Source organism: Octopus bimaculoides, chromosome 16 (genome assembly GCF_046866305.1).
Source record: "Octopus bimaculoides isolate indiv1 chromosome 16, ASM4686630v1, whole genome shotgun sequence".
NCBI classification, from domain to species: Eukaryota; Metazoa; Mollusca; class Cephalopoda; order Octopoda; family Octopodidae; genus Octopus; species Octopus bimaculoides.
The window spans coordinates 25,952,709-25,969,321 of NC_142943.1; the positions used below are offsets into that span (position 1 = coordinate 25,952,709).

The 16,613-nt window shown below is 34.5% G+C and overlaps 1 protein-coding gene across 1 annotated transcript in view; it reads left to right on the forward strand.

The window, feature by feature from the left end:
- The window catches only part of LOC106883723 (dynein beta chain, ciliary), a 362,109-nt gene that overhangs the window by 27,456 nt on the left and 318,040 nt on the right, over positions 1-16,613 (forward strand). Inside the window, exons 5-6 of the mRNA XM_089364269.1 lie at positions 1,439-1,564; positions 13,528-13,749. Of these exons, the coding sequence (XP_089220395.1) occupies positions 1,439-1,564; positions 13,528-13,749 (348 nt within the window). The remainder of the gene's footprint in view (positions 1-1,438; positions 1,565-13,527; positions 13,750-16,613) is intronic.

A 16,613-nucleotide genomic window follows, 5' to 3' on the forward strand; every position in this document is an offset into this window, starting at 1 on the left:
AAAACAGTTGAAATAAAGGTAGAATATTTCAACAGAAATATGGTAACAAAATGTTTAACACCACCACCCTGTCCTAGCGTGCCCTTAACTGGGTACTCTTTATTGCAAGCATTTAGTCAAGGTCTCCAATCAGAGTAGACTTCTCACCAATCTCTTAGGCACTGCAAGCATTCAAAAAGGCATAAGTGGCATCCTTCTTCTAAAAAGTTATTAAAAAGTTATATTTCACTTCTCTTTTATAGCTGATCTGAAGTAGCTATGTAAACAAAATCCAATTTTTTTTTTATAACTGACGAAGAATGTAATGTCACATATTTTTGAGGAGAATCACTATTTGTGATTTACTTAGGTTTGGAACTTTTCTGCTGCTTTTATGGTACCCCACGACTCTCCATTGCCATCTAATTCCATTATTATGGATTTGAACTGGGAAGCTTGAGTGATAGTAACTCTTTCATTAGCTGATAACACAACCATGGATGCCCCCCACCCATGGATGCCATTCCTATGGATGAGTTGCAGTTACTTTCTTGGTGGAACTTGATAATCTAGGATTCCTCAGCTCAACATCAATGTAAGAAGCAATGTTGGCTCATTTGAGCTTTTATGCTACCTATTCACAATTCACCATGCTGTAGGCCCATGACTTCACCTTATCCTGGTAGGGTGCCTGAATAGGTACTATGCCTTGCCAAAGTGAAGCCCATAACTATGTAGAGCATGATTGTCACTCTGTGAAGTATTTGCATTATACCTGCATATTCTATATTTTGGAACTAATATATTCTATAATTGTCTCAGGATTTGTAATATTATAGATGAAAGCACTGTCGTAATCCTTCATTCATCAAATGAAGTTTGTAAGACCAAAGGCCATACATACACTCAGGGCTGGATTAAGAGCCATAGAGGTCCTAAGCACTTAAAATAGATTTTGCTGCTCCCTTATGTAATTCAAAATATAAATAATAATAAACTATAAGAATTTTTCAAAATGAAACAAAAACAACAGAAATATGAAAATTAATGTTTTAGTTTTACACTATGAACACTTTGAAATTAGATTTCCAATCATATAAAACCACATCGAATATTACTTTGGCAAGTTTAAGGGAATTTTTATGCTGTAAACCATTTACCATTTCTGTGGTTTCCCCCCTTCCCTTGATGCTCTAAGCACATGCTTATTTTGCTTAATGGTTAACCCAGTGCTGCGCGCACACACACACACACACACATATTGACAAATAAAGACTTTTAAAGTTGTACCAGATTATAATAAGCATTTAGATTGATATGACTGATATCAGTTAGAGAATAAAAGAATATATACATGTTTGTGTATTGATTAGCAATACATGTTTGTGTGTTGAAATTGATTAGAGAAGATATCAATGAAAACTGAGGTATTTATTTTGATTGATATCTCTAATTTTAGGGAGAAATAGTGTTGGTTCAGCCATTGACAGAGCTCTTGGATCCTGCAGTTATAAACTCACAAAGATATCCAGCAATGAAATATCTCTTGGAGTCAACACTAATTTCTTGGATTTCAGAAACTAAGGTAAATGAAGATATCATATTTTTGCAGCACCTGCTAGAAAATCATCATCATCATCCTTATCATCATCATCATCATCATCATCATCATCATCATCATCATCATCATCAACAACAACAACATTTAACGTCTGTTTTCCCTGTTACCGTGGGTTAGACAACTTGACAAAAACTGGCAAGGTCAGAGGCTGGAGGCCCTTCCTAATGCCAACCATTTTATAGAACATGTTGGGAACTTTTTTATGTGGCACCATCACCAGTGCTTTTTACATGGCACGAAGTTCAGTTGCAAGGAATATGGATGCTATTTAGGAATTTAATATGGGGATACATCCATACTGAAGCTGATAAATGCGCTGAAGGCATATTCTTACAATTTCTTAAGTCTACACTTATATGTCTCATTTTGCTGCCTTTTCAAAAGCAATTGTGTGTTGTGTGTGTGTGTGTGTGTGTGTGTGTGTGTGTGTGTGTGTGTGTGTACACATTATAGGGGCAGATTTCCAAACCATGTCGGCTTGGGCTTAGTCCCACTGCAAAACATCTTGGGAGTTTGTCTTCTACTATATACCGGACTGACTAAAGCCTGTCGTATGTGTGTGTGTGCATGTACCTTTGTCTGGCATCATGTGTTGATAATATATGAGCATCAGCTTCATACAAGTGATGTTCTTTGTTTCCAGTCTTTCCTCAGAAATATTGGTTTCAAATTTTGGCAGGAGGCCAGCAAGTTCAGGGGAGAGGGTAAGTTGATTACATTGACCCCCAGCGTTCAACTGGTATTTATTTCATTGACTACAAAAAGATCAAAGGCAAAGTCAACCTTGGTGGAATTTGAAGTCAGAATGAAGAGACAGAGGAAATGCTGTGATGCATTTTGCTCATCATGCTAACGATTCTGTCAGCTGACAGCCTTTCTAATGGAAAATATTACCTTGATTGGAAACAGATGATGAGGATTGATAGCAGAAAAGGTATCCAACCATAGAACATCTGCCTCAGTGAATTCTGTCTGACCCGTGTAAACATGGAAAAGTTAAACTGATTATGATGAAGCTGATGATGCTGATATATGTCAAAGGGTAAAGACCCCTTTTGGTCATGAATGACCATGGGATTGCACCGTGAAAGTTCCCCTCCCAGGCACAAGTCTGAGCAAGGTTGTTTATGGAAGACCAGCAGTCACTCATGCATACCAGCCTCCCCTCTCCATGCTACCAATGTTATCCAAGGGACGGGCGAAGGGCGATACAGCTTGGCACCAGTGACTTGGCAACTCATTTCTACAGCTGAGTGAACTTGAGCAATGTGAAATAAAATGTCTTGTTCAGGAACACAACACAGCCCAGTCCAGGAATCAAACTCACTATCTCATGATTGTGAGTCTGATGCTCTTACCACTGAGCTATGTGCCTTCACTGATATTTGTAATTAAATATTTAATTTTTTTTTTTATATATGTAAATAAATATAATTCTTGTTGTGGCAGTTACAGATATAAAGATGGATTTCTATTTTTTTTTTTTTAGTGATATTAATTCAATAACCTTGTCAGAGGGATATTCTAGCTTCTATGACAATTTTCCTGTTCTGTGGTGGTAGACTCCTCATCTGGGATGCCACATGCTACGACACCTCCAGTGGCAACTTGGTGTTTTCAGCTACCAACTCAGGCTCTGCTGCTTGTCAGGCTAAGAAAAGCAAACTGTCAAAGTATCAGTCACTCTCTGACAGGTTTATGGTCAAGCATGTGGCAGTTGAGTCTTCCAGTGTTTTAGGACCCTGGACTGTATCTCTGTTCACCACTATTGTGGTGGAGATGGCTATCTGCAAGTGTGAGCCATGTGCGTCAGAGTGGCTGTTCCAGTGCATCTCCATTGCCATCCTCCCGGGCAATGCTTCTTCTATTTTGTCTGCTGGGACCATGAGGCAATCTGAATTACAGGAAATTATATGTTCTACTCCTTCCTTAATGGAGTCTCAGCATTTTAGCTGCTATTTCTGAACTTCGGTATGTGGTGAAGCAACTGTTTGCTGATCCCTTAATTATGTTTATAAATGTTCTACTCCTTAATGTAAACTTACTCCATATAAATTTCACTTTCCTAACCCTTTTCCCATGGCAGATATGCATCTGTTTGCATATAAATGTGTTTGGATGTGTTTTCTATCTTCTGAGCTCATCTCTCCAAGAGAATTGGTTATATTTCTATAACAATCGTTGAAGCATTACTGTCATTTTAAAAAATTTAGAATTATTTTAGTTTGTTCAAACTGTTGATTAGTTTACATGACAAAGTGTCATAGCATTTTTGTTTAGTTATTTTCAGACAAGATAAATCCTCTAACACAAAACTTAATTTTTAAAAGTTAAATTATTTCTTTTATCTTTTACTTTTTTCAGTCATTAGACTGTGGCCATGCTGGGATTCTGTCATGAAGGATTTTAGTTGAATGAATCAAACCCAGTACTTATTTTTTTAAAGCCTGGTACTTATTCTATCAGTCATTTTGCCAAACTGCTGAGTTACAGGATGTAAATACACCATTGTCAGTTCTCAAGTGGTGGCAAGGAACAAACACAGACACAAAGACACAAGCATATATATATATATATATATATATATATATATATATATATATATATATACACACACACACATATATATATATATATATATATATAAGATAAAATTAAAGTTAAGGTTTTGATAGAAGATATTAAAATGCAGTATCCTTACAAGTATCTTTACTTCATCAATGTGTGTGAACTAGTAGCAACACACCATAATACCGCCAGCATCCTAGTTTGGAGCGAAATGTAAATCTTATAACTTTTGAAGCCTATACATCACCTGATGAGGCTCTTTTGCACTGAAGGATGCATCTGATGACATTACATTGTTCTCCACCCAATAGGGAACAGTGCAGAAGGCAGCCAAAATGATTGTTGTGTTAAATAAAGCCTTTTATTACACTCCGTCTTCCATATCAATCCTTTAAAATATATATACAGGGTGTGTAAGGTATTTGAGGACATACCTTTTTTGGATCATTGCTGCATTTTTTGCTAACTCTGTATAATCTTTGTTTCAGAAAATAATAATGGTAGACCTTCAGCTTACTCAAGAAATGAAGAGGAATGCTGTTATTGTGGTTATAAGGGCTGAGCATAGTAATTTAGAAATATCTCGATTTTTAAAATTTGTCAGATCTTTCGTCTACAAAGTTTGTAAGGAGCTAGAGACTGAAGAGGGAAATGTATCACCAGTATCAAAGCATAAAAAGCATTCTAAATGCTCTGAAATCATTGGAACACCTGAGTTTATCCAACAAATTCAACAGACCATTGATTAATGTCCTAGAAAGTCCATGACGTCAGTTTCAAAAGATCTCCATGTGTCAGAAGGAACAGTCAGAAATGTTGTCCACGAACACATCGGATATAAGTCTTATATGATGAGGAAAGGTCAGTTTGTCAGAAAAAGCAAAAGAAAATCATGACATCAGATCTAAAAAGCTCTTAAGAAACTGAAAAATCTAGTAGAGGAAGATTTGATTTAGTTTTTCTTAAATGAGAAAAACTTTGACCAAAATCAAAAAGTTAACAGAAGAAATGACAGATGGTTATGTGCAGACCCTTCTAAAGTTCTAAGTGTTATGCATACAAAATTTCCTGCAACTTTCATGGTTTTCGGGGTTGTCAGCAATGAAGGACATGTGATGTTTCCTTACTTCTTTCCACAAGGCCTTAGAGTTAACTCTGCTACCTACATTGAGGTCCTGGAAATAATTGTTAAACCCTGGATAGAGAGTGTATGCAATGGAAGGCCATATGTGTTTCAGTAAGACTCTGCACTATCACACATGGCTCTAGTAATGCAGGAATGGATGGCTGAACATTTTTATTATTACATTACTCCTTATTTTTTGGAACTCCTAATTCCCCAGATCTCAATCTATTGGACTATTACATGTGGGGTTTTGTTGAGAGAGAGGTCAATGAACATGCCCATAACACCAAAGATTCTTTGAAAGCTGCCATAGTCAGAGTAATGTCCAAAATGAACCAGGACCACTTGATTCGAGCATGTAGATGATTTAAATCTCATGTAGAAGCAGTTGTTGAAGCTGAAGGTGGCTTTATTAAATAACATTATAGAAAAGAAGGTTTATTTTTATCCTCATAGCATCTTTTGATAAATAAAGTTATTATCTGTTATTATATGTTTTTTTATAAACATAAATCTGTCCTGAAATATCTTATGCACCTTGAATATATAAATTTAATTAAAGGTTGTGTTAACCTCATGAAGGGATTGTTTCATCCAAGGAAATATTGGTTCAATACCTAATATTTTGGGGGATGAATTTCCTTAAGATAATAGGTATATATAAAAACATTTAGTTTATATTCATTTAAAAGAAGAAAATGGAGATTGGGAAGTTAATTGTTTATTATTAACAGCAAATTGGTAATCTTCACTTACAGCCGTTTCTATTAATTCTCAATAAATATTAAATTTACATTTATGCGACATGAGCATAATATCATCAGAGGAAAAAAGATGTACCCTAGGATGCTATATATGTGTTTGTGAATTCATTTTAGCATCCTAGGGTACATCTTTTTTCCTCTGATGATATTATGCTCATGTCACGTAAATGTAAATTTAATGTTTATTGAGTATTAACAGAAATGGCTGTAAGTGAAGAAGACCAATTTGCTGTTAATAGTGAACCATTATTAATTTCCCAAACTCCATTTTCTTCTTTTTTTAAATATACATGTATGTCATGTTTTGTATTAAAAAATAATCAACTGATGTGGTTCACTTTGTTTGTTGAACAAAAGTTTTCTCCATTTTCTGATTATTTAAATTTGATTCCTGATAAACTTTTGTTTATTCTGTTGTTACATGTATCCTATGAGCATAGTGTGCCTGCATACCCATGCCCAGGAATAGCACAGATAATTAATACCGATAATAAATACGGATACTATTATCCCTTAGAGGGTTACTCAACCACTAACTCTGCTTACCTATACACACACACACACACACACACACACACACACACATATACATATTTTTTTTTTTTTTCATTTCAAAGTTTCAGCTCAGAGCTGCGGCCATGCTGATGCACTATACATACATATATACAACAGGCTTCTTTCAGTTTCTGTCTGCCAAATTCACTCACAAGCTTTGGTAGGCCTGAGATTATAGTAGAAGACCAAAGTGTTATGCGATAGGACTGAACCTGGAACCATGTGGTTAGGAAGCAAGCTTCTTAGCACACAGCTACACCTGTGTCTAAGCCACCTCATTTTTGAGTTAAGTTGCATGTCTTAGAACCAATTACTGATATACCTTTACTATTTTCATGTTATTTCAGTCAATGTTTTTACCTAAGATTTTTGATGTCAAATATTCAATGCAATATTTAGTGAGGATATTACCATAATCCACTTGTAATTTAAATAGTGGCTGATATTAGACATCGTGAGAGATTGTGACAAATTGTGTAACATGAGTGGCAATTATTACATGTATTACAATCTGTAGAGATCAGTCTTTAATCAATCAGATCTTAAATATTCCAGATCTCATCATATTCAAACCTAATCTCTTTAGGACTATATAATCCAAGCTATCTTTTGAATTTTTAAGATGATAGGGTATAATTCTGGGGTGATTTAGCAGCTGTTTTCTGCAATTCAAGTGACTCCTTCAGTATCCAATGGTGCTAATCTGCTCTTGTATGACACAATTCATAGATTCTTCTACTCCACTCTTCTCTCTCAGCAAGAAATAGTCCTATTTATTTATTTATAACTGTGATATTTGGATCATTAATGTGTGAAAACATATTTTCACAGTTGTTCACTATAATAATAATAATAATAATAATAATAATAATAATAATCAGATTTACTATTTTCATGTTATTTTGGCCAATGTTTTAGCCTAAAATTTTTGATGTTAAAAAATCAACACAACATTTAGTGAGAATATTATTACTGTATTCCACCAACATATACCACTGAAGTCTTCCAATAAGTTTGATAGTGTGCAGAATTAATAATTGCATTTTTAAAACTATTCTCTGAATCTCAGTAGTCTCTTGTCACTTTCTCTTCCTGAAATGTCAAATTGTAATATGTAATAGTTGCTGCTACTGCCATTTATTGTGTTTAACTTATTACAATGCTGTCCATTTCTTCTACAGCTAAAAGCTCTATGGCTGAGATAATGTTCTTGCTGTTTAAATACGAGTTTAGAGCTTCTTATTTTGCAGTTATAGTTCTTCATCCATTGCATATTGGTGCTATTGTGCATGCTTGTAAGTTTGAGGATTTTGGTTAAATATTTACCTGCATGGTTTCTTTTTAAAATCATTCCTCAAGCATCTATTCATTCTCCCATCTAATTATGTTTTTATCGAATAATCGTTTATTTTTTTTTTAGAGTCATGGTGATTGGGTGGTGGGGAATATGTGCATTCTATCATCACCGCCGCCGCCACCACCACCACCACCACCACCATCACTGCATCTTTGAAAATATATACATAATCAAGATTAACAAATTCTTTGCAAGAATGTTCTAGCACCATTTTCAGAAGCTAATATTGTTATTTTCTGGAACATACCAATACATCTATTTTTTTAATCAATTTGTCATTGTCTTTATGAAAGACATTGTCTATCATCCCAGTTGTACTACTTATAAATGGAAATGTAGAAATATTTCTTATAATGTATTGTTATACTTGGGGATGGTCATTTTTCCTTTTCTTGTTTTCTTTACCAATTAAACATACTATTTATTTGATCTTCACTTTAGTTATATTTGTATTATTTTTAGTTTATTTGTCTACTAAAGTCCTTCCTTCACACATTCTGTGACCTCATCAGTGACCCTCTGTCTCGTGTGTCTCCTCTTGTCCTGCTTATTCCATTTTGCCCTTATTAAGTCTTTAATTAGAAAGCTATATCAGTGTGTTTCTTTGGCTTTTCATTTCAGCTTTGTAAAATATTATTGATATTTAGTATATATTTGCCAATTATTTATTTAAATGCCATTATTATTATTATTATTATTATTATTATTATTATTATTATTATTATTATTATTATTATTATTAAGGTGGCAACTGAACAGAGTAATTAATATGCCAGACAAAATACTTGGCAACATTTATTTTTTCCTGATTTTATGTTGTGTTCAAATTCTGTTGAGATTAACATCGCCTTTCATCTTTTTAGAGTTGATAAAATAAGTACTTTGCTAGTTTTGTGCCAAAATTAGAAAGCATTATTATTATTATTATTATTATTATTATTATTATTATTATTATTATTCCTTTTAAATCAGGTTTTGTTGGAACTCCTGGAGTCTTGCATGCATAGTAGGCTTTCTACTGGCAACTTGTGGTACCATGCTCTCTGTTCTTTTTAACTATCTGATACTTTCTTGATTATTCTGGTTGTGTCAAAAAGGCAAACCTTTTACAACAGCTCTATTGGGCACTCTATTTCGATTTCCTTTATATTCCTCTTGATGTCTTCTGATACTGTTTTTAAAGAACCGACAATAATTGGCACTGCCTACACCTTCATTTTCCATATTTGGGTTATTTTGTACTTAAGAGGTTTGTTATGTCTATTTTTTTGCCTTTCTTTTTTATTATTATTATTATTAATGAGTGAGAGAGCAGTGCATGCCATCAAAGTGTCACTGGGGTAAACTATACAAAACCCAGTATACCCATCATCACTCTGTCTGATAAGGGTACACAAAGCATAGGCATCACAGCCATATGTGAGTGACATAGTGATCACATATCAAGACAAACAGAGTGTGACCTTGCAGGTGGGACCCAGTTAGAATTTTCTTTAGGTTGAGTAGATCCCTGAATAAGGGTTGTTTAAGGATGATGAACAAAGTATCCCCGTTTCCAAAGGTGAATTATCCAAACCCCAAAGAATTCCTCTCAGCACATAGCTATGATGCTCCCCAACTACTTTAAAGATGCACATATCATCAGCCACTAAGGGTCAAGCAACTGACAAGCAAATCCGTGGTATTGAACAGAATATTCGCTGTAGTTCATTTTTTACACCAAGACAAAACAATGTACATGATAATGCTTCCAATCAGTTAAGATGAGAAGCCATGAGAGCCACTGCCTGGTACTGCATCAGGGCATTTATTATTATTATTATTATTATTATTATTATTATTATTATTATTATTATTATATGAAAAACTACCAGCTTATTTTGCTGGGTATGATGGAAAGTGTCAGCCGTCCACAGCCAGCAGACTAAGGTGACATTTGTTTACTGGTCATGCTTCAAGAACCCTGCGAAGAATTATTGCAGTTCCAAGCAGTGCTGATTTTTGTTGCTGTTCTACCTTCATACTGGCACTGATCTTTTTCAGCCATGTTGGTAGCTGAGCACTGATACTTCCAAGTGCACCAATTACTATTAGTATCATCATTATTATTATTATTATTATTATTATTATTATTATTATTATTGTCATCATTGCTCTTTATATTGTTGTTATTAGCATTATTATTTTTGCATTATCATATTATCACTATCATTACTTAATTATACAGTTGTCATTAACATCCATCATTTGACATCTGTTTTCCAAGCTGACATGGGTTGGATGGTTTAACAAGATCTGATGAGCCAGAGAACTGTGTCAAGCTACAATGATTGCTTCTATAGCTAGATATCCTTCTTAACATCAACCACTTTACAGAGTGTTTTGAGTGCTGTTTTTGTGGCACCAGCACTAGTGGGGTCACCAAGTAACTTGCAAGAGAGACCCCTTTGATGAGTGGGGGAGTAGTATTGAGGGAGGTGGCTTTCTGTCAGGTGTTGAAATGACAGAAGGACAGAAACAGGTATCGTGCTGTAGAAGAGATACAGCTACCTCATCTGGAAAGGAAGTAAGATGGTGGTGGTGGTGGTGGTGGTAGTGGTGATAATGTACCCTCAACTACAAGGAAGTGAATGTAAGAGAGAGAATAGGAACAGGGGATCAAAATGGGTGAGTGGATAAATTTACAAGTGTTAAAGGTGAGTAACAGATAATTAGAGATGGAGACAGCAGTGAGTAGGAAACAAGGGTGAAGATGTGGTCAATGGTGAATGTCAATTTGGAAGTGGAGTGGAGGTAGGAAGGTGAAGGAAACTGAAATAGGTCAAGTAGGAAGAGGTGGTAGATGGTAGTGCAAAAAAAATGGGTTGGGGTAGGGATAGAGAGCAGCAGTATAGAAAAAAAACCCATAGGGAGATGATGTGAAGTTTATAGGGAGAGAGACAAAGGTGGGGGTGGGAGCTGTTGATGGCAGATATGAGAGAATCTTGAAAATGACAGAAGATATGAGAAAGTGTTAAGGGTGAGATATAGCAGTCATAAGATGTAACCCAGGGGAAAGTAGTGGTCAGTGCAAAATAAAGTAGGAATGGAGGATATTGAGAATGAAGGATGAGTGAAAAAAGGGAGTGGTTCCAAGGTCAAGGAATTGGTTTCTGCCATTTTTCTTTTATTCCTGTCAACTATTAACAAAAGGATTTGGACGGAAAGTATCTTTCTAAGACTATGAGCTGTTCCAAGGAAGACAGACCAATGGAGTGCTTGCATGTCTATCTTTACATCCAACTATTAGTACGTAGTAAGATTCCTAATTACTGACCAGACAGGGAGGCTGTCCTCTCAACCAATAAAGAGCTGTGGGTGCCACTGGATGATGGACTCTGGTGATGATTTTATTCTATGCTTTCTGAATCATGGCACTGGCCTTAGCATGCTCAAGGTCGAGGCACTGAGTTTAGGTCTTCCTCAATTTATTTCACTCATGACTTCTTTGGTGCACTGTGTTAGATTCTCCAGTGCATTAGTCACTGCTGCCACAGAAGTTGGTTTGGTAATCTTCCAGCACTCATCCTGTAGATGTGGCCAAACCACTGACGCTTATACTGCTGGACTTGGTCTTTAATGGTCGACTGCTGCTGGCATTATTTTCAGATGTTGATTGAGATTCGGTTGTGTAATTTGGCACCAAGATCTGATGAAGACACTGCATTTGAAACACCTCGAGCTTGTTCAGGTCCTGTTTGAGAATGGTCCAAGCCTCAGCACTGTAGAGGAGGAGAGGCAGAACCGTTATGTGAAGAAGACGGATCTTTATGTCCAACTATTACTGATGAAATGATAGCGTTTTGGGGATTGAACCTAATGCTCTGATGATAACTGGTATAACTTACACTTTTTTTCTGCTGGGTATCAACACATTCTTGATATTTCTCTTTTAATTCAGTATATTTTGAGGTCTTTTCTACTTCTTTGTCACTTTAGTTTTGTTGGAAGGAATTGCAATGTCTATAATAAAGCATTTTCCTTTTCCATGTCATGTGTAATGATATTTAGGTTGCAGTGTTCAATTATTCTATCTGTCCAGATGTCAAGATCTCATAGAATCTTTGGTTGAAGTTAATTTAGATCTCTTTCCAGTTCATGAGTGTACTTGTCTAAAGTGTAATATCCACATTTTCACAAAGTGACCAGTGTAAATTGAGAAAGGCCTTATCATGCCATGTCTTGTATTCTTTCTGAACCAGTATTTTGAAGCTTGTTACAATACGATTGATATTTTTCACTTGTTGATTATATAAGCAGCACCCTTTTTTTTTTAAGTGGAATAAATATCGTCATCATCATCATCATTTACCATCTTTTTTTTTATGCTGGCATGGGTTAGACAATCCATAGTCCAAAATACACAGAGAAAATTCACAGAAACTGGAAACTGAGACATCGGTAGGCAGTTACACCTGGAGACAACTGCAATCCATTGCCAGAGATTGAGACAGATGGCGATTTCTTGGTGTTCTATGTTCCATTTAGAGCCAAAGGAATTAACAACTTGATCCTAAGCAGCCACAATCAAACTCTTCATTTCTCTCTTTAAATTTCAATCCTGGAATCATCGCCCTCCTCCACGAAGAGTCATGAGTTCACATTTTTGGTGTTTCTATCAAAGAACTAATTGCATTTCTTTTCATACTGCATTGCTTTCACTATTTTTTTGTAACACAAATGAGTCCTAGTTTTATTACAGCATGTTCAAAGTAGAGGTTTACTGACCTTTGTACTATATTTACATAATCAGAAATGCTAAGTTTTCTCTCCCTCCAACCTTCTGTTTCATGAATAAAATGACAGATATTTGTCCAAGGTGCCCTGCAGTGAGATTGAACCTGAAACCCTGTGCTTACCCACACAGCCATGTCTGTGCCTCACAGCTACACCTGGTAAAAATTTGATATTTCTATCTGTTATCAATATCATCATCATCACCATCATCATCATCCTTATCATCATCATCATCATCATTTAATATCCATTTTCCAAGCTGGCATGGGTTGGATGGTTTGACCGGAGCTGGTAAAACCAGGGGCTGCAGCAAGCTCCATTGTCTGTTCTGGCATGATTTCTACAACTAATGTCAATCACTTCACAGAGTGTATTGGGTGTTTTTTATGTGGTACCAGCACCAGTGCTTTTTATGTTGCACCAGCATGGGCATCAATTGTTCTGTGGTAGATGGGTCTTCTTGAGTACAGCAATGTGCCGGATATCTCAGTCCTTAGTCGTCTCCTTTGTAAGGCTCACTGTCTTGAGATCAGCCCTCAATACTTCATCTCATGTCTTCCTAGGGCTCCCTCTTCTATAAGTTCCATCTGTTTCAGTTGCATCCCTCAATACTTGTTTAGTTTTGCTTTTGTCCTTCTCCAAGGTTATGAAAGTAATACAGGAGTCAATATAATTGATTGGCTCTCTTTAAGGTTGCTTGGCTAGAGTGCAATGACTAGCATAAAAAAAAAAAAAGGTATCAGTGACAATATTTAACTAATTTCTTTGCATTTTATTTTAGACAATATTATTACATGATCCTGACAAAGACTTGCTGACTAATTTTGGCATCAGCCCTACACCCGAAGATCAATTGAAAATATGGAATGAGAAATTAAAAAAGTTGCATTCATTTCTCACTCAACTCCATTTACCAATTAACCAGAAGATTATTGAAACTCTTCAAAGAGTAGACAGTCCTTTTGTTGCTGCCATCATTTATATACAAAAACAAGCTGTCCAAGTGAGTCATTTTCTCTTTAAAATGAATTCCATGAGCACAAGCACGGTTGTTTGTTTAAGAAGTGTAAACATTGCTGTCTCCTAGATGTAGGTTTGATTCCACTGAAGGGAACTTTTAATTTCAATATGTGACTTAATTTTAGCTTCAAACACCTTATTGTTTTTGTTGTCTGTTTCTCCCTGTTTCTCTTTCTCTAGCTCTGTACACACACGCATGCACACACACACACACACACACACACACACACACACACACACACACACACACACACACACACATACACACATGAGAGAGAAAGAGGGGCAATTATGTGGATAAACAAATTAGACACATTAAATATATAAAATATAATACAAAATATGTATATATTACATAGACATGCAAAATGAGAGAAAGCAAAAGGTGGAGACTTTCAGATGATGAATTTTTAAGTATAAATATATAGATATTTATATTGATAGGTCCAGCTTATGCAGAGTACAAACTGGAAGTTGGACTTATTAATATAAATACATATGTATTTATACTTAAAAATTCATCATCTGAAAGTCTCCACCTTCTGCTTTCTCTCGTTTTGCATGCATGTACATATTTTGCATTTCATACCCAATTTAATATATTTAATGTGTCTAATTTATTTATCTGCATAATTGCCTCTATACCCACCCAACTTGATCTCTCTTATAGCCATTCTTTATCTTGTGGAATTGATCCTCTGTAAACACATTAGAGTCTAAGTGTTGTATATATGGAGAATCTCTGGATCTCACCTGTGGACTATATATATATATATATATATATATATATATATATAAATAAAAGGTTTAGATTTAGATTCAAAATTGAATATGGTACTTATGTTTAGGCACCAGAATATAATATGGTATGGTATTACACAAAAACCATTCCAAAAACGAGGTGATCAAAGTAAGCAACACTGATTTTAAAGATGATTGCAGTACGCACGTTTCATGCTACTCCATTTATTTAAGTAATGCGAGCATTACATTAAATGCAATATGTAGAGCAATCTTCAGCTGCACGAAAATGCAGAAAGTTACAGTAGAATAGACATATTATAATTGTGGCAACATTTCAAATCCAAGTGGGAGGAAGAATACATAAAAATCCATCTTGACATAGCCAAGTCTATCAGGCTAGTAATTGGTTCTAGGCAGAAATTCTAACTGTCTCTGATTTTATTGTCTCTTATCTAGTAGTAATAGTACACTTCTAAGGAAAGGGAAGGTGTAAGCATTATGCATGGACATGGCTATAAAGGATATGGTTATAAAGGTTTCTCTGGTCAGAGTGGCAACACTCTTATAGGTTGGGTTTTTTTTACTACTATCAAAATGTTGAGGAATTAAACCCTAAGTATATAGGTCAAACAGGGCTTTTTCTTTTGTCTGAATAGAGCATCAGTATTGTTTTACAGATATCAATATTAGTTTAAAACAACATTTTAATAATAAGAGTTATGTTAATAATAATAAAATGTAATGTAATTAGTTTATACAAAAATCATGAAGTAATGTCAGTATTGAATTCAGAGGCTATAGATAAGGTGTAAAGTCTAAGGATATTATGTATATTGGGCTCATGAAAACTATTTTGAATTATTTTTTAAATGATTTTAAAATTTTAGCTGATATATATAATAATACTATTTTGAAGACACATAAAATGTAAGCTTTATTTTTATAATGTGAAGAAAAATTAGTATAGGATTTATATAGTTTATAATAATGGGTTTATTAAGGTTTAAGGGACAAAAAAAGAAAAAGGATATTATGAATTAACAAGGACATCCAATACAGGAACATGATGATTGATTAAAAGTTTCATTAGTCATGAATTTGTTTTAAGATTAACATGGGCTAATTAAAGAATATTAATTGAATAAGGATTAGATTAATTTTGGGCATAAGGATTAGATTTATTTAAGTTAAAAATACAAAATAAACAAGACACTATTGCTGCAAGCCCTGGAATAATGTAATAATAATGATTCTTTTAAAGTCAAGCATTAAATAAAGTAAAACTTGCTTATTTTGATTTATATATATATATATATATATATATATATATATCATCATCGTTTAACATCTGTCTTCCATGCTAGTATGGGTAGGGTGCAGTGAATAAATGGTTGTATAAAGTAATCAAAAATGAAGTCAATGCTGTCATCTCATTTTAACTGATATATTTACCAAAATTTCCTATTCTTATAAGCTATATAGGGTTAAGATACATATTGAGAACTAACAGCATTAGCAGAAGTGGTGTGAAAAAAATCTTCTATGGAGTAAAGTTGAAATCTTATTTATCACAAGTAGATTAAATGTTAAGGTGAGAGATCAGGAATATATGTTATAAAGGTTCAATTTCCAATTTAAAATATGTGCTAATTAATAGCCCTAGATGACCATGGTAGAAGTTAAAATACTATATTTTGATAATTTTAACTACTTTATAAACTACTTTTTAAAAAATTTAAAAGTGCGAGTAGAGCAGTGTACACACGATACCCTAAGGTCTAATCTATTGTTGATTAGATTAGGATTATTTCTAAGTTTAAAAATTTCATATATTTCCATAAAACATAATTCACATCCATATCTATTATTTCTATAAGGTTGAGCTTTTCTTATAATTTCCCATTTAAGGCTAAAATTAATACCATTATCTTTTAACTCCCAAATTTTACTTGCTAATGTCGTACTATTTGCCTTATGTCTTAATCTAAAAGAGGACCTATGGTTATATATTCTCTGTTTCACATTAATACTACATCCTATGTAAATATAATTCTTGGTTATTGTACTAATAATGCATCTGTACACTACGTTACGGGTGCAACA